The 24,180-nt window shown below is 46.8% G+C and overlaps 1 protein-coding gene across 1 annotated transcript in view; it reads right to left on the bottom strand.

Moving 5' to 3' along the window:
- Positions 1–2,692: 2,692 nt before the first annotated feature.
- The window catches only part of midn (midnolin), a 29,603-nt gene continuing 8,115 nt past the window's right edge, over positions 2,693–24,180 (bottom strand). Inside the window, exons 5-8 of the mRNA XM_080770388.1 lie at positions 16,039–16,602; positions 14,172–14,295; positions 13,593–13,910; positions 2,693–6,096 (exon numbers count right to left, since the gene is read on the bottom strand). Of these exons, the coding sequence (XP_080626514.1) occupies positions 5,831–6,096; positions 13,593–13,910; positions 14,172–14,295; positions 16,039–16,602 (1,272 nt within the window). The 3' untranslated portion in view covers positions 2,693–5,830. The remainder of the gene's footprint in view (positions 6,097–13,592; positions 13,911–14,171; positions 14,296–16,038; positions 16,603–24,180) is intronic.

Raw genomic sequence — 24,180 nt, 5'->3', positions numbered from 1 at the left:
AAGACATGTACCCTGTCAGAGAGACTCAGAGGACAATGGATCTCTCTCTCTCCGTCTAGGCTGGGCAGGGACAAATGGGGGAGGTGTATTTGCTCGTGTTGAGAAGGAAACTGAGTAGGCTTTCATTAACAGAATATATGTTGGTGGAGGAGAGAAGGCAGAGAGACGGAAAGGCTGTCACTCACACTAGTCCATGACCATTATCTGTGCACTGTGCTATCTGTAAACAAGGCAATTAGGCCCCTCTCACTGACCGGTACAATTTGGAATTGCCGACTGTTTCACATCAGAATCAGATATGGAGAGACAGTCAGTCAGTAGCCGATGTGTTTACATAACAAGAGCAGCCAGGAGGCACAGGTGCAGCACTTTTTGGACAAACAGGCACTGCGACCAAAATAATGTTTTATCGCTTAACAACAATCACCCAAACAGGGGAAGAGGAGGGGGGAATTGTGATACCTTGCTAACCTAACCGACAAGCGCACGCCACCACCTTACACAACAATAGCCAACATCCAAGTTAATGTAGTTTCAGTTTAGGCCTACCTGGTTTTGCCGGGATGCGACATATTAAATCCAACACGGGTTGTGCTAGCTGGATAGCTGCGGTGGTGGTATGGTGTAAATTCTAGTAGGCAGTGGGCACTACAGGTGGTGGTCGTTCATTGATTGCTTTCAGTTTGGACCAGAGCCTTCTATTAGATGGCTCTGGTTTGGACAAACGTCAGGAGGTCGTTATTAATGTAACGTTTCGATACGCTTGTAATCTTACTTTAGATTAGAACACAGGACGCTCTGACCAACGCTTGCGGGGGTTACATGTCTCCATAACATATCAACTCGTTTATTCACGTGTGCCAATCATTCACAACTCACACATACGGGCAGCGAGATTTTTACCGGCATGCGCACAACAGACTTGGCATAATGGCATATGTAGTCCTATTCATTTGACACATGTAGTTCACTTTACATGACGCTGTAGTAGTCTATTTATTAAAAAGTTACCTTAACTTTTTAATAAATAGACTACTACAGCGAGCTAAAGCGGGATGTATAGCTACCGTACATAAACATAATATTATTTGTTTACGTTCACACACCGTGAGGGCAGAGTTCAAAAGGTCCTGTTACATCAAAACTTGTTTTGCTTGCACTCAGCAGGCGTTCCCACATAACTTCCTGGTATGATGATGATGTCACACGCATATACCCTGTACGTATACCAAATGGACCCATATGCTACACTGAGAATGTTAGTGTACACAAATAGAGCATTCAGCAATGCATAAAGTTTTCATAAATGCAGCATAACTGCTGCGCAGCTGTCTTTTTCTTCTTTCTGTTTTCTTGTCTGTGCTACTGCACAGTACAGTTTACAGTATGCAGAATAATCTGTGTGATATCATGTGGCTCTATCTGAGCAGTGCTTCGACATACAGGAGATGTGTCATTTCAAGTCCAAGTATCTTTCAGGCTCTTCCTGATGCTCCAAGTCAAGCTGCAATTAATGCTCTGAGCGTCACCACATTCAAGAGACCTTCGCTACGAGAGCTCAAAATAAATTAAATCCTTTGCTCTCATGTGTCAGGATTCAGGAAGCAGATTTCACATTCACAGTTTCATTTGCTTCTTCTTCTCTCTGCTTCCCCCCCTATCTCCAGTCTGTCACTCCATTTCACTATTCCGTATTCCCTTTTATCTTGAGACCATGCAGTGCTACTGATAGATGTGGAGAACACTGCTGCTGGTTCTGACTCAAGTCATCTCGACGGTGTCTACCCTCCACCGTACCCCAATATCCACCCCTGAACCCTAACATACCCCAACCCATCGCTCTGAAGTCAAGCAGCTCTAGTATACTCAACCCCCACCCCCTTTGAGTTTTGATGTGATGTAAAGCATACTGAGGAAAGAAGATACTTTATCAATGTAGTTCTTAGCATCTCATACATATACTGTTCCTATCTGGTTACCGAAGAGATCCATTTAGTATGAGAAATAGACTCTCCTATGAAATGTTACGCTGTGCAGAAACTTTCACTCAATACCTCAAACTTGGTGTTATTGAACCAGCTGGTAATAAATACGCGCACACACAACTTGATGTACTTGTTTTGTTTTATTTATTTATTACCTAAAAAAAAGAAAAATGTTCTATCACAAGTCACACTGAAATGTATTGCTTAAGAAAAAAAATATATAGTCATATTTTTTCGTTTTTTTTCCTCTTTTTTTGGAAACTGATCATTTCCATTATATTCCACCAAAAAACAGAAGTCTGGGACACAAGCACCAGCTGCTGCTGTGCCCCAACCACCAGCTCCCCCACTTTAGAAAATGCACAAAGAAATACATAATTCACAGTTACCATTTTGGTTTCATAAATTAATACAGTCACACATGTGCTACACCTGTCTAGAGCTAGAACATTGTAAATTGTATTCTTGAATCCTGTTATTATCTTCAATGGTTGGCTACAAGAAAGAACAGGCAACTTAAATGATGTGATCCGAAATTCACCAACATACTCTTTTACCCCCCTCTCCTGTAATGCCCCCCACCCAAACTACTCATTTTAAATCTCCACGTCCCATTGTCCCCCATCACCTTTTTTGTTTTGTTTCTTTTTGAATTTCACACAGAAGTGAGGCACACATAGAGTATAATCCATACATATACAAAAGAATTGGGAGGGATAGGAGGTAACTTGTCCTTTAATATGTCATATCCAGGGAAACAGGAAGTGCATGTAGTCTAGAGTCCTCAGAGGACCTCCCCACTCAGAATCTGGGCCATTTGTTGCCATATGTAATAAAAACATACGTGGGTTTTGCAAATGTATTACTTTTGCAGCTTGTTGGAGGCAGGACAAAGTCATAGGGCTGGGAGGAGTTTGAGGGGTCTGAGCTCCGGCAACAGAGACCAACAAGCATGGTAACACAATGGAGAATTGGGAGAAAAGACATTATTTGAGGAGCAACACTGACTTTTAAATAGTTATCGGTTCACTCAAACAAGCTTCACCCCTAAAATCTACAACTTTCATGGATGTGACAACTACAGCCTTGTATATCAATCAAATGGAAACAATTTGTTCAGCTTAAATCTGACACCGACACTGCAAGGGCAACATTTTAAGGCACAGAAGCCTTGACATAATAGAGACTCCACCAGCTAAAAGCACTAAACAAGAGATGCCCAGTGTCCTCAGTGACAAAATGGTGCCTTGATGACAACACGCCTGACAACGATACACAGAAAGTTTATAAACCAAAACATTCCCACCCCGCATTGTCCCCAAGTGTCTCATTTTTAGTGAAAGGTAAGGCCACTTAAAAAAAAGATGAGGTTCACCAAAAAGGTAATCTCTCACTGCAATCTCTGGGAGTGCAATTGTAGTAGGGTGGTCAATCAGACAGACATACAGTACACAGACAAACAGACAAACTATCAGACAGTGACAGTCAGATTAAATGTTTCTCCAGAGTACGGTTAGGTAGGACAGGAAGTACTGTGTAGTACTGGTCCATTGTTTCCCTGCTTGTATGTCCACATGTGCCTTGGATGTTCTTCAGGCTGAGAGGAGGGAAGGTTGCTAGATGGTGAGTAGGCTGTCTGGGTTCTTGAGAATCATGGGGCTAAAACCTGTGGCTAGGATGTAGAGTCAGTTTCTCTTTGCCCATTATTGTCAGTCATCATCATCATGATCAACTTCATCATCGTCACAGAGCAGGAATGTTCAGTGCTCAGCAAGATAGTTGTCCTGTCTTACTTCATCTGTTTTGGTTTTACGGTGTAATACTTTAGCAGGACACTGCTGTTCTAACAATGAAATAATAATAATACAAAACCTATCCAACAAAAGCAGCGTTGTTTATTTTTCTTCACAAAAATTCATGCATGTTGTTAATTTCCTCCCTCACAGCACCGGTTTCTCTTTTTTTTTCTCTTCTTCCAACAATAAAAAAGATCAGTATAATTCACACTTTTGCATGCAAAGTCACGATTCCCTCCCGCTGTTTTTCAAAGTCCCCATGTCTAGCAGCAAAACTGTGAAAGGCCTAACCTGATATGTAGGTGAGTCTACTGGTGGAGGCACTACATCATAATGCTGGGTACAGACCCCACTGCTCTGTCTGCCGATAATGAACATTTCGTGGATGTTTTTCTAGGCTTGAATGGGCCTGAAACTCGGAGCCATCTTTAGATGGATGTTTTGTCCACCGTAAAAACCAGAATGTACATTTACCTCTGAGATTGTACAAATGTAACCGAATGGATCCGAAAAGGTCCTTCTGGTTACATTTGTACACATACAAAGTATACATTGACACTGATGATTTTACTGTGTACTGGTGTGTTATGTATTTAATGTGCTAATCGTACAGTGACATTCAGGGGGAATTTGTGACGAAAAGCGCCATTGGGATACTCTAAATAAATTTAAACTATAGTCACACACACACTTACACACACCCTCATAAACCCACAACAATCACCACATGAATGTACACAAACCCTCAACAAGTCCATTCAGGCTTGTAAGACACAAAATGGGCTGAATGGGAATTATTCCATATATTTTGCTGTGGTGAAATGGCCCTAATATATGACTAAACTAATGAATGATCGAATGACTATATGTACTTGTCAATTGTCAATGACTTGACTTAAGCCACAGAGGGCTGCTGCTTTCTGAAAACAGCAGATAGGAAGAGAAGCAAAAATAGATTTTTTTTCATATACATTTTAAAGAATTTAAAATCCTCTAAAGCACTTTCTGTTAATATTAATTCATTTTGTTTATTCATTTATCATTCCTATCGATACCCTATGTCACTGAGGTTGCTATCAAAACATGATGACTTCCATATTAATCTTTTCTTCTGACTGATGTCAGGCCCCGTCTTTTTCTTGCACACATTCACCATGTTGTAAATCATGAAAATGTGCAAATTAACAACTACTTTGAACTGTTTTATGAAAACCTGAATGCTTTGTGAACAATGCTACATATTCTTGTTTAGGAAAATCAACAATACATTTCAAAATGAAAAACAAAACAAAAAACTAGAACCAGGTAACAGTTATTTTTTTTCTCTCTCTCTCTTCTTCTTGTTGTTCTTCTTCAACGGACTCTGATTTGTGTGTGTGTGAGTTCTGTGTGTGTGTGTGTGTGTGTGTGTGTGTGTGTGTGTGTGTGTGTGTGTTTTAATAGATCATTTAGAATGCCCATTGGAATAGTCCACCTGTTTGACACTGATGTGATTAGGAAACAAGTAACAACAGCAAGGCTCTCCTGTCCTGTTCACTAGTCCAGTGAGTCCTCTGCCGTCCAGAGTTCTCCTTAGTCAAAACAAAACAAAATAAAAATGAAATAACATAATAATAATAAAATAAAATTAAGGAGGAGGGGGGGGGGGAATTTACCACCACCACCCACCCATTTTGCTATGCTCAAGTTCAGGTTTAATTTACTCTCATATAGGGCAGTATTGTGATTTGCAGTCTCTGTAAGCACATCACGAGTCTTGTATACTGTTAAGTCCAGTAAATTCCTTAAAAAAAAAAACAAGCATCAAAATAGGGTTCTGATGTTATTGTTGATCTTCACAAGGTCAGCTGTGAAGGACAGAATGGTAGAAAGTCAGTGGGGAGCCATTACATCTGATGACAGGTCGTCACCAGAGCCTTTATGCCAACTTCCATTTCCTCTTTTCACGACGCCTACAAGTCCAAATCCACAGCCACCGTATCTAAATCAATCTCACAATGCGTTGCACCTCTCCGAGTCTAGCCACCTTGGGTGTGGGAGCGGCCCGGCTCAGGCCATGACAAACTCTGACTTCATGTCGGCCTTGACGTCAGGCTTCCACACGGAGTCATCAAAGTCCAGGTCCAGAGAGGAGCCCTCACTGGACATGCTGCTGTTGCTGTTGCTGCGCCCCGCCTTGCGGTTGGGCAACCACTGGTAGGGAGCGCGCTGGTCCCTCCTGGCCTTCCTGCGCAGGCGCTTCTGCTGCATCAACAGCTGCAGGCGCTCCACCTTGCAGCGCGTCGCACGGTTCTCCGTCTGGCGCAGGCGGTCACCTGGACAGAGGAGGAGAGGAGAAACCATGGTTAGTCAGTGGCCGTGTAAGCACAGACATTTTCCATTATTGTCGCTATACTTTCCTGCAAGGGCATGACATGCAGTTTACAGTAAATATACGTAAAGTAAAGTAGTTAGTATGAGTAGTTTAGCATGTAATGTTAGTAATGCGTGTGTGCACACTTGTGCATTCAGCACAACGTAAGGGAAGACTTGTCAGCCTTGATGATAATGCTAGGACTCAAACACACATGTTGGAATAATCCCATGGTCTCTGCGATATGCAAATGGCCGTACAAACTGCAAACAGTGTCAAACTGGAATGTTGTGTTGAACCTCCCAGAGGAGTGCCTGTAGCCATGTTTTCTGAGCGGCGCTAACAGCTCCTCCAACGTGTGGCTTTGTGTGTATGTCTACTTCGCCCCCTGTGACCTCATGATAAAATGCACCGCTCACTTCACACGTGATGTGAGTGTGATTTTATACCTCCTTGTCACTGTGCGGAGGAAACCGCCTGGACTCAAAACCTAAACCAAGGCCAACAACAATCCTAAACACACATTATTATTACACTCACAAACATAACTGCAGCTGACACACCAAAGGACCAGACTTGATACTAAGTGCATTTCTAGCTGTTGATGTGCCTATGAGAGAATCCTGTCTCGAGGGAGCAGCCTTCCATAGCATTGTGAATGTCTGCTCACAGTGACCATGTCGAGCCTAATTCCATTTATACGTATATTCAGGAGCTTGGAAGGAAGGGAAAGCAACCACAATCTATTAGCTTGCTCCATTAGTATCTGTCTGGGAATGAAATAATTAAATAATGGGCTAGAATGTCAATAACCCAAAGCACAGCCCCCATCTCTGCCTCTCCTGCACATAACAACATGCACGCACGGCGCACACAGGTCATGAATTCCAACAAAAACATGTACAGAATGTGCATTGTGCATGCATACATGCACGCGCGCACACACACGCGCGCGCGTGCATGGGAACACACAGGCAGTCACAAACACATACACACACAGTGGCAGCAGCAGCCGCAGTAGCTTTTAACATGGATCGATGGCAAATTAAAAAGACCTATTGATTAAACCTTAACTCTAGTGCAGCCATCCATCTCAGGCACAAGACAACGCTATTGGCTTTCAATAGAAAATGCAAGCGAATGGAAATTGTAAGCGAAGAGAGAGAGAGAGAGAGAGAGAGAGAGAGAGAAAAGAGAGGGAGAGATTGCCTTTTTCTTCTCCCTTTTTATAGCTGTGGCTTCCTGCTCCCAGCTCATTGACCCAACAACCCCCACCTCTCCTCTCCAAGCCTCATTCTACCCTCCAACCCCCCCCCCCTCCCCACCCCCTTGCCCCATGTCTCCCCAGAGACACATATAGGTAGGGCAGTATGAGGGAGTGGAGGATCATGGGGTGGGGGTTAAGGAATTCCTCCCCCAGGGGTGGGGGGTAAAGGATGGGGGTTAGAGGATTGTGCCCTCCTCCACTCTTCCCCCGCATCTGAATGAATGCTGGACTCTCGTGTGGGCTTCATTTACCTCTTTCCCTCATTTGCTTATAGGATTGAGCGGAGCAGAGCCATTCTCTGGGCTATAAATATTCACCACTGTCTGGTCGGTGCATACTAACGAACAAGCCTCCACTCAGCCCTGACGCTGCTTTTGGAGAATAGAATAGATGGGCACTGATTTAACGGGAGAAAACACGAGCCTTATGAGCCAGCCACACACACACACACACACACACACACACACACACACACATATGCAAGAAATTGAAAACTGCTGGAAAGTTGCTCTCTCTACATCCACTCCTCTTGACACATTGTTTTTTCCCCCCAGATGCTGTGTGTGAGGGCAGCGTGTCATCTCCAGAGAATAGAGGCATAAACCAGGGGGGTTTTCTCCCTACATTAGAGCTATTGTTCTGCTGCCTCGGCTTCATATGACGGCTGTGCATGCTGCTGCTGCAGGGCTTTGTTCCTTCTTCCAAGCCCTCGCACTGGCATCTCACACCCCCCCCCCCCCCCCCCCCCCCACACACACACACACACACACACACACTTAATTATTGCCTTGGCCAACCAACCCCCAACTGCACATTGGCTAAATCATAACGTGGCTGAACACAACGCATGGATTCATTCCCCTGATAATACTACACGAGGCGGCCAGCATGATGGCGTCACACAGGAAATACGTATAAGAACGAAAATGTCTTTCTCTTTGTAATTCTTTATGCCTATGTCTGTTCAACTTTGGAGTTGCTCACTCAGTCACAGTTATTGGTTTAAACTTCTGCTGGAGTCATCTGGATGAGGAGTGGCAGGGGCCTGGGCAGTGCTTGCTAAACAGACTCATGCACGCTCATGCACGCACATGCACACGCACACGCACACGTACACGCGCACACACACACACACACACACACCACACACACACACACACACACACACACACACAGTAGGAGAGCAGTTTGGTGGTGCAGTGGGGACTTCTTGGCCTTTGGCTTGGCAGGAGCCTTGGGAATGTGTTTAGGGCTGGACCAAACCTGTGCTCATATGTGTTTGTACGCACACAAGCATGTGGGTGTGTGTGTGTGTGTGTGTGTGGGAGGGAGTGTATGTGTGTGTACGTGATGGTCATTCATCAGCGTCACTACCGGAGACCTTGGTGTCTGGGCCGGACACAGCTGGCCACTGGGACACTCCAGACTATGTTTATGACAGTAGGGCTATTATTAGGGTTTGCCAAGAAGGGTAGACTATACACGCACACAACACACACACACACACACACACACACACACACACACCCACCCACCCACCCACACACACACGCCTGGCTGTACAGTTGACCGCCTGGCTATACAGTTGACCTTAAAATGGTAAACCCAGAGACCTCAAAAGCAAGAGGGAGACAGAAATAGAGGTAGAGAAAGACATCTATAGATATCTACAGATTACAACACTCAAGCAAGGCAAGAGGAGGACCTAACATTACTCATTTTATTAGAAGGTTACAGACTGCAAATCACCCGAATTCTTCTTCTATTGTACATCTAACTGCCTCTGTTCTTGCCCAAACTCTACCCAATGTAGCTTGGAAAGATTTCCATCCACATCTCTCTTCATCTCTTAACAAAACATAAGTGCATAAACATAAACTCAAGTAAATATGTGCATGTGTCTGAGAGAGGGGGTCTATGAATAATCAATGCATCACTCAGTTTGCCTGGCCTTCTGAAGCCCAGCTCAGCAACACGCAGAGGGCTCAGAGAGAAGGATGGAAGGAAGGAAGGAAGGAAAGAGGGCAGCAGAGAGGGGAAGGGAGGGATCGAGGGAAGGAGGGAGGGAGGACAGCAGGGGAGAGGGGCGGGGGGCTTCAGTGTACGGCATGCGGAGGGAGATTAAAGGAGCTTCTCCTCATATTGATTGCCTAAAGATTGGCCTTCATTAGCAGTTGTCTTAGTGCTGTTGTTTGTTTGTTTGCCTTGATAAGTCTTGTGATCTCGCAGAGAGAACATTGTGTTTGCTCAGCATCGAGGGAGAAGAGGGAGGAGCGTAGTTAGAGATAGATGGTGAGAGAGGGGGAGAGAGAGAGAGATAGAGGGAGGGGGGACAAGAAGAGAAAATTACACTGCAGCAAATCCTGCCTTGATTTCCACTAGTATTCTAAGCTCTTTATATTCCGTCCTCTGCCTACATTCTATTCAACGTGTCAGTGAATGAATAGGGTGAGAATTTCCCTGTAACATTCAACAATTACGTGAAATTGCCCCCCCCCCAACCACTGAACATGGACCATGCCCTTATAATATATCCATTTATTTCAGATCACAACGTGACATTCACAAATGTGATGAGGGAGATTTTCAGAGCCATTCAGCCGAGCGCCTCTGGCTCCCTTTTGTTAAGACTGGTTCACATGCTGTAGTAGAACCGGCTGAAGGAGCTTTTCACCACATATCTGAACACATGTTTAACTTTAACCTATACCTCCATAGTCTTTAGGAGCTTCGGTTGGGGGGGGGGGGTAAATAAGCTAGGAATCACAGCAAGCTATACTGAACCAACCAATCAAAGACGAGACCTATATGAGCTGTCCAATCGAACAACGGGCAGCATATTGGACAGGAACCGAAGGAACCAATCAAAGCAGGGCTAACGGGAGCATTTTGACAGCCAGTGAAAGGGCATCGACAGCCCTGCAGGGAGACAAGCTCTTCAATGACTTTTAGACTTAATTTGCATTCTCTCTCTCACCCTCTTTCTCCTTGTCGACAATGAAAGGGCACCTGATGTGCTTGGCTGGCTTTGCGATAGCTCTGCACTGTATTGCGTCACTGGGGCATTGCCTCAGTCATGTCTCTGCGTGTGTATGTGTGTGTGTGTGTGTGTGTGTGTGTGCGTGTGTGTGTGTGTGTGTGTGTGTGTGTGTGTGTGTGTGTGCGACTGTGCGTGCGTGTGTCACTGGTCACAGTAACCGTACATGCCTGATGACAGACACTTGCACATGTATAATGCATGGTGCCCTGGCCCGACAGGTCAAGGCTTAAACACAGGACATGATGAGGCTGAAGGCTCAGGGTACGTGATCTTCCTCCAGCACCATGCCTCTCACTGCCCAACTTACTCACACTTTCTCCCTCCCACCCTCTATCCCCTCTTCTCTGGCTTGTTTAGCCCCAGCCAGTACTTAGCTAACCTGACCTGACAGATAGAGAGCGGAAGGGAGGGAGGGAGGCCAGGGTGGTAGACAGTGTGGAAGAACACAAGAAAGGGAGGGGAGTGCAGGCAAAAAAAGAGAAAAAAGCAGCCCCTTTTATTCGCCTTTCAGTTTGTCCCCTCTCTGCATGCTTGTGTTGAACTAAGCAGCTGCAATGGGGTTGGGTCTAAAAGGTAGAGACCTAATCCCATAGCCCTCCCCTCCCCTGCCCCACAATGGCGCAGCCTGGTGCCCTGTACACAGCCCAATTCCCTGGTCCCCAAACAATGTGTTTGGCCGGGCAGGGGGTTGGAATGAAAGAAGGGGGGGCATGGAGGTCCACTACACTCTGCAAAGGAATTCGGCAAACAATTAACTTGCCAGGCCGTCCCAAAGCCCTCCTGTTCAAATCCAATGCTGCTCCTGGGCTGACAAAGCCCTGTACTCAGCAATATTATGCACCCGGCCCATGAAACCAAGCTACTTTCCTAGCCTTTAACCAAGTGTGTATGTGTGTGTATGCACATGCGAGAGAGAGAGAGAGAGAGAGAGAGAGAGAGAGAGAGTATGTTTCCATGCTTTTTTATTCATGCTTGTCTTCTAACCTTCACACATGAACTTGCAGTGGAAAGGGTAAAGGCTCTCAAGAGACCGCCAAGCTATGTGACATTTTCAAGAGGCTGTTTCAACCTGAGGTAGACGCATTAATACTCACTCATACACAAACCGAGACAGACACTTCTCTTTGGCAAGCACAGGTTATTCCTGTTATTTGAATGGAAGCGGGTTTCTGCGAAGTGGAGTTAAGCTTGCGGTGTTAAACCCAGTAAGTCTTCCACCAGGTGTTGCCTGATAAGAACAACTCACAGCGCTGAGTCATCGGTTTCCTAGCGAGTCCCTCGCGGAAAAAAGCAGAACGGACTCAAGGGAGACCAGCGGCCATATAACTTTCTCCACGCAAAAAGACAAGCTCATTCATTGTCCCGTGAGCTGAGCTGTACTCAAATAATGGTCAGGTTACCCATTCACATTACCCATTCTGCATTACCCAAGTATGCATTGTGGACGGCAATTTGAACTGGCACAGAAATGTCAAAAAAGGCCATTCAAAATAAAAAACAGAAGCGGCTAAAGAATCGCCTCGATTCTTTAGCCTCTTCTGTTTTTTATTTTTATTTTATTATTCGCCACTGGAAGCCCTGGTTAATCAGTGGGCAGTTGGTCGACTGATGGACCGGATATAAACACCCATGGAATGAATGGAGGCTTAGTGTTGCGGTTTTAAACTCCCTCCCCCTCCTTCCTCTCTCTGCCCTCTCCACCACACAATGCAAATTCTTTCAGTGCAGCATTTCTGAATAATTTGATCTATTTAAAGGACAAATGGACACAGATAAAGTATTGATGCACATCACAGACGTGGAAAGGCAGAGCAGTGTATTGGGAGAGAGAGCAGAGAAGGATGGCTTTTACAGATGAAGAACAACACCAACATCAGGAACAGCAGCCATGGTTCGCTGAGCGCAGATGGAGGCGAGGGACAGGAGAGAGAACGAGAGAGGGAAGGGAAGGACAGAGAGAGCGGGCGGGGGCCACAAAGGAAGGGTCTTCCCTGAGTTAGGAAAATAAGCCTGTGTTATTCCAACTGTTCAGTGAACACTTCTAAGGGCACATGGGGTAATGCAGAGGAACCTCGCACATTCTCACTAAGCCTTTGTTCAGTTCCTACCGCTATCGCGCCGTAATACATGCAATATATATATATATATATATATATATATATATATATATATATATATAATTTGTCACAATGTGTTGGACACAGCCAGAAAAACAACAGAGTAGTACACAGACTATAGGTGTACATTTCTCATTTTTTAAACATAAACATTAAATAGCTTCAATGATCTTCCTTCTCAATCTAGCCATGCAAATTATCAGCTGCTCACAGAAGAATTGCTCAATTTCCTTTACGAAAGATAGGGAAGCACTAAAGCAGTAAGCACAGCACAATACGGTTTGTCTCTCTGACACAGATGGTCTAACTTTACACTGAATGTTATCAGTACTGGACATCTGTCTGACACTCTCAACATCCTGTGCCTGACGAGGGAACGTTGGCTTTAGTCCCTTTAGTCACACAAGCTTTCTTCCAGCCCCATGTCCCTGCCCCTGGGCCTATATAGACCCAGTCCAACCAGCCCCATGTCCCTGCCCTGCCCCTGGGCCTACATAGGCCCAGTCCAACCAGCCTCAGACCCAGCTTCAAGGGGTAAGTTAAATGAGCGACATCCTGTGATCTAATGCAAACACAACCCAGCCCAGACTTGAAGGGGTAAACCTATCTCCTCGCTACATAGACACACAAAGCCATTCTCCACTGCTGTCTGACAAGTGAAGCCTGAACAGGTCTGGAGAAGTTATTGCTAAATGACTGGAGAGGAGCGTCCACATCCCTTCTTCCTCTCAGGTGCTTCTAACTAACCCCAAAGGTAGCCTCCCAGTCAGGGTTGAATCTATAATTGTTAAGTTTCAACAACGCCATGGAGCAAAAACCTCCTCATAACAGGACTGATAAACTGACCAGGATCATTATTATGTGAAGAGAAACTGGAAAACAAAAGCTGCACGATGAATCTGCCCAGAGGCCACAACGCTCATTCAAATATGGTGACAAGCTAAATTTCACACACAGACTTGAAAATCGGCTGAGATTAAGATTTTCACAAAGCACTGTGTGTTTGTGTACATGACATGAGTTTGGTCACTCACCAGGCGGTTTACACATGCGTATCTGACTCTGGCACTGCACCAGTGGATGCAGGGCCGGCGGGGGGGTGCTGGGGCCACTGGCGGGCACCGAGGTAGCTTTGGCAGAGAGGCCCGCCATGCTTGCAGCCGGGGGCGACGGTGGGGGCGACGGGGAGGCGGGTGAACCGCACTGGGTCTGGTAGCGGAGCTGGGTGAGGGAGGGGGGTACGCCCTGGTAGTGGCGTGTGGCGCTCAGAAGATCATTGAGGATCTGCAGGATGGTGCCAATGTCTCGTCTGGGACGCCCACTGCTGTCCTGGCAGTTTGGGTGCAAAGTGCCTGAAAAAGATAGAGAGAGGGGACTTATAATAAGATATAATAAAATATAATGAATGACACATAATAAAATAATAGTTATTATAGATTAGAAGCTCACTATCCCCCATTGAAATAGTATAGAACTGAAATTTCCATTCCCAACATGGTGCGAATTGACGCGTTGTTGGGAGCTTGTAGATCTGCTATTTTCAATAGTTTGGGTCCCGGGGAAACGTCTGCAAAGTTTTCTTTTGGGCTTGAGCTTAAACATTTCCCTCTTACCCGAAAAGGTCCCTGAGAAGACTCCAGGAGCATGGTTGACAAAGCTCTCAATGATGGCGCCAGGCTTGCGGGAGCGAGCAGAGGGGCTAGTCCCACCACTGGAGCTCTTGGTGCTGCAGCTTGCCTGGTGGAGAATACACAGAGACAACGTGAGCCTTTCAACAAACGTATGTTGAGGGATGAAACATGGTAACATACTGTATATCTCTGTAGTCTGTATGTGTTTCATTGACTGTAACACATACCGTGTACACATACAAATTTGGCAGCAGGATAACACACAGCATGCACATGTTTTAACATGTTTTGAAATGCGAGCGGTTGCAAACTTTATTTTGACCTATCGTGTTTGCATGCCATGTTGTAAATAGGCTGTCGTGCGTTTTAAGTAACCTCGGAGTGCTATAACTACATTGGTAAAGCTGAATGGTAAAGGTTGAAGAGCGACATTTCTGAAATGACTAGTAGCAAAAAGTTCAGTATAGCTTGCTGCTATGTGATTCCTAGCTTATTTAGCCCCCCACCCCCCAACCCGATTTAAAAAATAGCAGATCTACAAGTTCACAATGCCTTGCATCATGAGCTTATACATCTTATAGAAAAAAAGCTATATGGTTACTGAAAAGATGTTTTCTTTTCAGTAACCATATAGCTTTTTTTTTTCTTCATCAAACTAAAATCTGATTTATCAGTAAAACATGTTCACAGGTAGAGAAAATATACATAAAATAACTGAATTTGGCCATTGCCGTCCCCTGTAATCCCAAATGGCACCTCTGGTCGAAAGACAAACTGAGATGATCCAGCCAGGCATACTGGCCGCTGGCCAGTGTGGCTTACTTTAACTAGGATCACTCTACCGAGAACTGAAAGTGAAATCCAAAACCACACACAGGTGTGTATGTTTATGTGTGTGTGTGTGTGTGTGTGTGTGTGTGTGTGTGTGTGTGTGTCAGTACTGTGAGAGCCACACAAGGGATGGCCGTTTACATTTTTTCTCACTACTCCTTTGGATTGTTTTGCCATCAATTTTGTTATGAACCCACAATGTCTATTGACATCTGGTTATGGTTCAGCTTTGAGCTGGGAGGGAAGCGAGTAAACAGCAATATTATGTGGTGGAAAGAAATGTGTGTGTGTGTGTGTGTGTGTGTGTGTGTGTGTGTGTAAGTGGACCCCATCTAGAGACAGCACTCTTGCATGCTGGAGTGGAAGTTAATCATCGATGAGACGAGGTAACCAACTTCAACTCATTAACTCTGGCTCACCCTCTGTCATCTTTACTTGCTTTTCTTTCTCAATCTCTCCGTCCCTCTCTTTTCTACCCTTTTAATTCCATCGCCCTGGATGAGGTCACAGAAGGATGCATAATATCCTTCATCTTCGTGGTTTGTGCTTTCTGTTCGTGATTGCGTATGGGTTTCAAGACTTGCACTGCTGTGATGAGTAATTATTTGGAGCACGGCGTGCCTTGAAAGCAGACGTCTGCTGAGACATGAGCAAAGCATGGGTTTCGCCCTCACGCTGCTAGGATATCACACTAATCTAATCAGTCTAATGGAAGATGATTTAGCTGTGCACATGAGACCCACGGGTCAAAAGGCCACTATACCCCGTCCCCTCCTCGCCTCATTCATGAGATGGCTACATACTCTCGTCAGTGGACGTGATGACGTTGGTTATTGCAGTACAATTTTAACATAACCTTGAATATGCCTTTTAGCTTCACTATTATCAAAAGCACTTCACGGTGCACGAACGCAACAAGTAGCTCCAGGAGGAATCAAATCCCTAGCCTGGGTTGTATTTACAGTCATGCTCAAATCACTAACACTGAACTGATGACATCTACAGTGAGAGTGCTTACCTCAGGGCAGGGGGCAGGGCCCGCGGGGCTGGCCTGGCCGCTCTGGGGGCTGGGCTGGCCTGAGGAAGGCTGCTGCTGGCTGTGGTGATGGTGGTGGTGATGGTGGTGTTGGTGGAGAGGGGAGCGGAACATGCCCCCGGGCACGTGGGACGGCCGAGGGGAGTGCGTCGGCGGCGGAGGAGGTGGAGGGGTAGGGGGGCTACAGTGACCAGAGGAGGAGGGCGAGTGGTGGTACATGGGAGGGAGTGGCTGGTGCGTGGAGGGTAGAGGGAAGGAGGGGGAGGAGGCAGGGGAGGGTACCGGGTGAGGCTGAGACATGTTGGGGTTGTTGGGGTGGCTGTGGGGGTGATGGGAGTGTGGGTGAGGGTTGGGTACGCGGGGCTGCCCGCCGGGCTGTCCCACGGCGCCGGTGTCTGTGGCGTTGCCCCGGGTGATGAGGTGTCTGTGCTGCAGCTGTGGACCGCCGGACTGCTGCGCCGCCAACTGGAGCTGGACGAACATCATGTGATCGCCCACGCGCAGCGCGAGGGTGAGGGGAGAGCGGCCGGACAGGAAGTCACTGACCTGCGGAGAGGAGACAGTAAACGGTGTTGAGTACTTGAACCACACATGAAAATAGCTTTGTCTAAAAGTATGCAATATACACTCGGTTGCAAAATCACCCTTGTTTTGCAGTGATTTCTGCAAAAATCAATGTAGTCTAATAGCATTGATGTGAAATCCTTTCGAATGAAGAAAATGTCCTACGCATGGTGGCTTTGAAATAATCAGTCCATCTTGGATGGCCGTTAAGACATTGCATTGAGCTGAAATGGAGAGACTTAACACAGTAGCCCATCCTGCAATCAATCACCATTCTCCAACACAGGCCTCTTCACATCTGCTGGGGGTGTGGATGAAGAGACCCATTTGAAAAACAAAAAACACACACACACACACACACACACACACACACACACACACACACACACACACTCACACACACTGCCCACTCCTCCTAGCTTCCCACTGGCCCTTAGTCAGTTCTTAGTCTGCGGTGCCATTCAGCACAGAGACAAAAGCCACCCTTCTGTCTGGCGGCGGGCCTGAAAAATCAGCCCAGTGTCCAGGAAATACACCCCGCCTGCCTCTCACATACAGAATGGCTGATTGTCCTCAGGCCCATGGCGGATCTGGAAGGGCTGCCCATTTTTGGAGCCCTGTGAATGGTGATTGGAGCCAAGTGTGGAGGCCCTGACTGACCCATCCGTGGCCTGGACACACACACACACACACACACACACACACACACACACACACAGTGCACACGCACACACACACACACACACACACACACACACACACACACACACAGCATGGAGGAGTTGTCACGACTTGGCGGGAGGACACACACACAGACACACTAGACAACAAAACTGCTCTTGTCCCCCTCATCCCTTAACCTCCCTCGGATGCCTGGGGCTGTTTGTGTGTGTGTGTGTGTGTGTGTGTGTGTGTGTGTGTGTGTGTGTGTGTGTGTGTGTGTGCAACTGTGCACACGCGCGCGCGCGTGTGTGTTCCAGAAAGAAGTATTGAGGGGTCAAAAAGTTTAAGCACAGTAAAATCCTCCATGTTAATTTAACCCTGACAGTGTAACAAAATGGACCCAAGTGGTCCATTTCACACTGAGGAGTTTTACTGCGTGGGGTCCCGAGGGTGATATCTCAGGTTCTTCCCAAACACATGCAACAGAGAAACGTCAGTACTTGGCCCCGGCACGAAAGTGAGACCCCTTCCTCCAACAAGGTTTCAACACCCTGTGTCGCCAGTGTGTTTTCAGTCCGTTCTGTGGGAGGGAGGGAGGGGTGGGAGATTGCGTAGAGGCCAAAGACAGAAGGGAGGGAGAGAGCTAGAGCAGAGAAGGTTGAATGACAAGAGACAAAGAAAAGTATAAGAAGAAGGAAAAGAGCAGAAGAAAATAGAGGTTGCCACCCCCCCCCCCGCAGACCCCTATAGCCTTTTGGAGTGTGCTTGCATGGTGGTGGCCTATAGTTAACCCTGTGAATCTCCAGGTTATACCCTCCATCACTTCTCTCCCTTTTCCTCTGCTTATTTATTTTTCTATATCGACCGCTGCCTCTCTGCAGCCAGGGTGACCTTTGCACATCGGTATTGACACGCCTTGGAAAAGAGAAGAGAGAGAGAGACGGGGTGGGGGAGACTGATTGGAAGATAAGGTGGGGGAGGGAGGGGAGGGTGGTGTTGCTTGGTGGGTGCATCACAACACTTAAAACAATAGCTAAAAACAAAAGAGAAAAACGACTAAACTATGCTCGTTTAAAAAGGAGAAAACAAAGAGAAAACAAACATCAAAGGGACAAAAATTACCAGGGGCTTAACAGAACCGCGGGCTTGTCGCTGTGTAAACTCACGGGCCAACGGCTTGTTGATACAGTCGACGCCCGCCATGATTAGCCTGGCGTGGTGAAACAATAAAGTCGACAGCCCAGGAACATGGCGCTCACATTGAGCTAGGGCAGGGTGTGAAGTGAGGCGGAGCAGAGCAGAGCAGGAGCGCGGGATGAGATGGCTCTAGGAAAGTCCATGCACTAAAAGGTCATCTGTGAGTCAACACTAATGTGTGTGTGTGTGTGTGTGTGTGTGTGTGTGTGTGTGTGTGTGTGTGTGTGTGTGTGTGTGTGTGTGTGTGTGTGTGTGTGTGTGTGTGTGTGTATGTATGTATGTGTCTGTGCGTGCGTGGTGGGCGGCTGGAGGGGTTGCTGATTGACAGCTGTCAGCAGAATGGGTTGGCAGTTTGCCCCATTGCACACACAAAGCCAGAGGCCCCCGAAGGGGCCTACTGGCAGCCCAGTGTTTGGTTATGGGAAGGACCAGAGTAATCTGGTAAAAGAGTGACGACACGCTTTGATCTCGATTCTATGGACTATAGTTCCAAACATTGGAACTATTCCATTGAGATAGAATGAGCACTTCCGCATTCCATTGTCACAATGGCAGTCAACGCTAGTGTCGCCACTCTCTTGCTACATTAATCTGGGAAGGACTAACCTAAAAACCACACGGGGAAGCCAGCAGAGATGAGCTATGGTGCGGGTGTGTGTGTGTGTGAGTGTGTGTGTGTCTGCGAGTGTATGTTAAGAGGAAGCACTGACACATCACTATTTGATGTGCCTGGGGCAAAATAAATGGAGAAAACAAGAGTGTGGTGACTGGAAACAAAGACAAAGAGAGAGGGGGAGAGTGAGAGAGAGATGAGAGGCCTCTTGATTACCCTTTAATGACTAGTGTGGATTATTCAAAACCACCAAGATGAAATTCATGTACTCCTACTGAGCTCCCAACACTGCACATCAAACCTCAAATTACACTGGCAGATCGGCAAGCTTCCTCCCTCATGATTCCCTTCCCCCCAAGCTATTATCTCCCTCTACCATCCCTCTCTCAGTCGTGCCCCCCCCCCCACCCCCAACCCCTACCGTGGGTTTTGTCACTCTGGTCTCTTGGCATCTGAGATGTTGACTCATACAATATGGCCGATTGTTGAAGTTTCTCACCCAAAACCCACTTACTGTTGTTTCACAGACACACACAAAGTAACTGTAGGCTACATATTATGTGCTAAAATGTGCACAGAAGATCCACACACACCAAAGGTTCCAACGGTAAGAAACCCCAGAAACACCAAATGGATTCTGATATCCATACAGTACTTCACTCAAGGGAGAAAAGGTTTGACAGCTGTCTAAGTTAAAAGCCTGATTTATGCCGAACACACGTCACACACAACGAAAATAGCCGATCAACATCAATTGGCTATTTTAGGGGTGTGACAGAGGCGCACCAACTAAGTATAAATCATCCGGCTTAACCCTTTTCCACAGGATCGGTCACACACACACACACACACACACACACACACACACACACAAAGAACCCCAAATAAGCCCTCAGGTGTGGAATTCCAGTCCTGCAAACGAAGGCCCACATCAGTTTCTCCTGACATGTCGTTTCCCGGCCGACACCCAAGACAGAAGAGGAGGAGGGAGGACAGCTTGTGCAGCCGAGAGCCGGGGGCTGTGGAGTGGAACACCTGAAATAGGCCCTGTTTCCTGAGGGAAGGGAGGACACGGACGATGATAGGCCTGCCTGCCAGAGGCTAGATTGGCTAGAGTGATCGTGTAACAACAGCAAGCCTCTCCCAGACGGAAAGAGAGAGAGACTGTGTGAAAGAGAGAGGCGGGTGGGGGGGTATATGTGTGGTGTGTGTGGGGGGTGGTGGGGGTGCTCAGGAGCTGGAAAGCTGGCTAGCGGACGATTCCCAGAGGTCCCGGCTAGCAGCTCAGCTCCAGTCCAAACATGCCTGTCTGCTCTCAGGAGCATAGCCAAGGCAGCCAATGTGGCCAGCTATAGCGTTGACGTCAGGATGAACAGCACACAGGGCTTTTCTGGAATATCACAGGCAAACAAAAGAGAGCCTCTCCACTTGTGTTTGAATGTACAGCACCTCCTCCTCATACTCCACCTCCTCTCTCTCTCCTCATCATTCCATGGCAAATTCCAAGCCTTTTACATCGGCAACCCCGGGGCCATCTGGGGCGATTTGAGCATGCAGGGGGAGAGAGCAACCAGGGGAGCGGAGAGGGCCCCAGTTTTGTTGCCTTAAGACGGACGGAGAGAGGCCGGCCCTTCATTGTTCTCCTCCTGACGCAGCACCGCCGGTATGTGGTGAGAGAGGAGGTGGAGAAGAGGTCACACACCGCAAGAACAAGGTGTGCATTTGTTCCCAAACACAGCCGTCGCGTTAAAAGGGGATTATATTCCATCGGAAACACAGGCAACATTGCAACCGAAACGGCCATTCAGAGGGCCGAGAATGCCCCTCTGTCAACAGGACCTCCAAGCCATTCCTATCTAGTATCTACCATTTTGTTTTGATTGCCGGGGAGCGGTGTGGCATTTTGTTAGCGGCAGCAGCCTTTGGTTGCTATGCAGTGACGGGGGAGAATATGATAAGGTGGCGGCCGAGGGATGAAGTGTGTGGAGCAAGGATGGAGGAGAGGCAGGAGGATGATAGCAGTGGAGGGGGAGAGAGCGATGGCGTTGAGGGGGATGGGGGATGTGGGAGATACGGGTAGGGTGTCAGAGTAGTGGCAGTGGCGGTGGGTGATGAAATATTCAGTGAGAGTGCGCCTCTGGCTCCTTCTACAGCCCCCCCCCCCCCCCCCACACACACACACACACACACACACACATCTATAGCTGACAGTTTTATTTATTGGGGTCCCTGTGGTTCAAGGAACTCATTTGCAGTCGTTCTTCCTTTGCACACTAAGCGAACTAACGGAGAGAGGGTGAAAGATAAGGAGAGAGGGAGGAAGAGATGGTGAGAAGAGAAGCTCAAGCAAGTAGAGGGAGAGGAAAGAGAGAGGGGGGGGGAGTTTAGAGAGAGCCAGAGGGCTGGAAGCAGCACTGAGCTGACATTCATGACCAACTGAGCGGCTTTGTGCTGGGGAAAAGAGGATGGAGGATTGAAGGGCAGCATAGAAGGAGGAGAGGCTTCAGTCTCCTCCAGCCATATTCTGGCTCCGATGCAGCTGCTCTCCCATCAAATAGCCAGGTGAAAGGAGAGTTCAAAAGCCTCACTTATTAACCTGCCTGTCGACCTAGATGTTTTGATCGCACCGGGACGCCATTGATAAAGTCTCTGTATGGACACACACTGGCTAAAGATGCAATAGGCTCTCAAAAGAGAAGAGGAAGGTGAACAAAAAATCAATGACTTGCACCATGCCTCAAATCCTAAAAGTGCGCTGCTTGATCTTCAAAGGCCCAGTCAGAGCGATAGCTGCCTGTAACACTGCCCGATAAGAAATGGAGTGGGCCAGAGAAGCAAAGGAGGACCAGCGGCAGCTGGCCATCACTGAATTTGATCAGCTGAGTGAAAAGAGAGACCAGAATGGCAAAGTTCATAGAGATCGGGTTCCTGTGAAAGCCCACTCCCCACCTCTCCTGTCCAACTGTGCCGATGAACGTACTGACCAACTGCTCTGAACTTTGTCACCCACACAAACCCTCTGAACTGTTCAGAACACTTGAAACAGACCTAACTCAAGATGGCTGGTTGGTTTAGAGTCTAGAGTCTAAACCAACCAGTCATCTTGAGTTAGCTCTGTCTCTTGAGCTACAGCAAAGTCAACTACTTAAATTAATCGCCTCTTTCCCCTTCTCTTTCTATTGCCTGCTGCTCACTCTGTCATGAACACTCCATCAATGCACAAATCATTACAGTGATTACTGCATTCTACCCTATGATGGTGGGATATTTTTCAATCTTCTTTTACACCTAGCCAGAAATGTGTAGACACATTGAAACAAACAAAAAAATTAAATTAACAAAAGTTAATTGAAGTAAAGTGGAAGTCAGAAATCAGAGGGAGAAAATAGTACGCATTTTGCATCTTTCTCCAGATTGTATCTTATCGACTACCATCTTTGGAGTCTGTGGTGCCAGAAGCCTCCCCCCACCCCATGGTAGTGTTCCTTAATTGGCTTCGGTAGACTCCAATCGGGGGGTGGGGGGAATTTGATACATGAATTGTGATCTTCTTGGCCTCCATCCTCCCACATGTTAGCTCATCTAGTCACGATGCCTGCTACTTGAATCACAAAGGCTTGTCACCGCTAGGGAATGGAAAACAATGATGGTCACGATTCAAAGATAGGAACACAAGACTCCCTGGCTGCAGAATTGGGGAATGCACAAAGGCACAGATGCATCAGAAAATGCATGGCAGCACACTGCGCACATGTATACTCACAAATGAGCGCACATACGCTTGCAAGCACGCACTCTCTCTCTCTCTCACACACACACACACACACACACACACACACACACACACACAATAGGAGCAAAATCCTCTGCAAAATCCATCTCTCAATTGCTTGAACAACACACCTTGATTCTCTCCACCCATCCCAGCATCCCCCACCCACTGTGTCTATAAGCATCACAAAAGGGATTACACAGGTGCAAAAATACTCCCTCATCAGCTTATTAATGCAATTTTCAAGGATAGGATTTACATGAGTAGGAACTCAATAGGCCCTTTGGATGCGCATTGTCTTGCATTCCCTACACAATTTGATTTATTTACACATTCAGTGGTGCATTAATGTCTGTAGCTCTCATTTAGGTAACAGAATGGCATGTATTACCATTCTAAAGAGCTGAGGCTGTCTCTCTTTAGCTACATGAATATAAAAGCCTTCATTTCAATAGCATAGGGGACAATAAAAAAGGCCTATGTGCTCTAAAAGGGGGAGGATGCTTTCATATTGACCAAAAGGCAGACTCAGTCATTTTTCTATTTCTTCTACTCCCAAATCCCCAATACAATTACTCTCCAATGATTTCCAGTAGTGTCCTTCTAGGTGATTAACTAGCATCTTGATAAGCTAGGTAAAGGATGCAGGACTGGAAAAAGAAACATATTGACCAACTGCATTGAGCTGTTTTACACACTCTCATCTACAGGCCCACATGTACACTCCCAAGAAAAAGACAGACGTATTGTATACACACACACACACACACACACACACACACACACACACACACACACACACACGTCACGCACGCGCACACTCAATAAGTGCACATTATTTTCCACAACCTTCATAAATGTAAATCACTGGCAGCTCAATTTTTGTCGTAAACTGATGCAAGTTAAATCTCCCTAGCAGTACTATCAGTAAACAACCTTCTTGCCTGCTCTCCTCTCATTCTCCCGCTTCCATCAGATTCCATCTCTGCCCCTCTATCTCTTCATCTTTGAGTCACGGGTACACTCATTCTCCCCAGCTTTTCCAACCTCACACGGTCAGGCAATAAAGAACAATGCTGTGATATGGTTCAGAACAACCATTATTGTATATTATTTTCCTTCATTTTTTGGTCTCTTTCGCCACAAGGGAAGCAGCGTGGGTATAGACAAGGGTGTGACCCAAGTTGACTCGTCACAGATAGTTAGATATTTCCCGCTTGCATCCGTCTGCTTCCAGATACAGTGACAAAGCCATGCGTTAGTCAGAGGAGGAAAGGAAGGGGGGCAGCTACAACAAACTCTGTTGGTTTTTGTC

Source organism: Protomyctophum bolini (assembly GCF_963924005.1).
Source record: "Protomyctophum bolini genome assembly, chromosome: 8".
Lineage (NCBI taxonomy): Eukaryota > Metazoa > Chordata > Actinopteri > Myctophiformes > Myctophidae > Protomyctophum > Protomyctophum bolini.
This window is presented reverse-complemented; position numbering and strand designations above follow the sequence as displayed.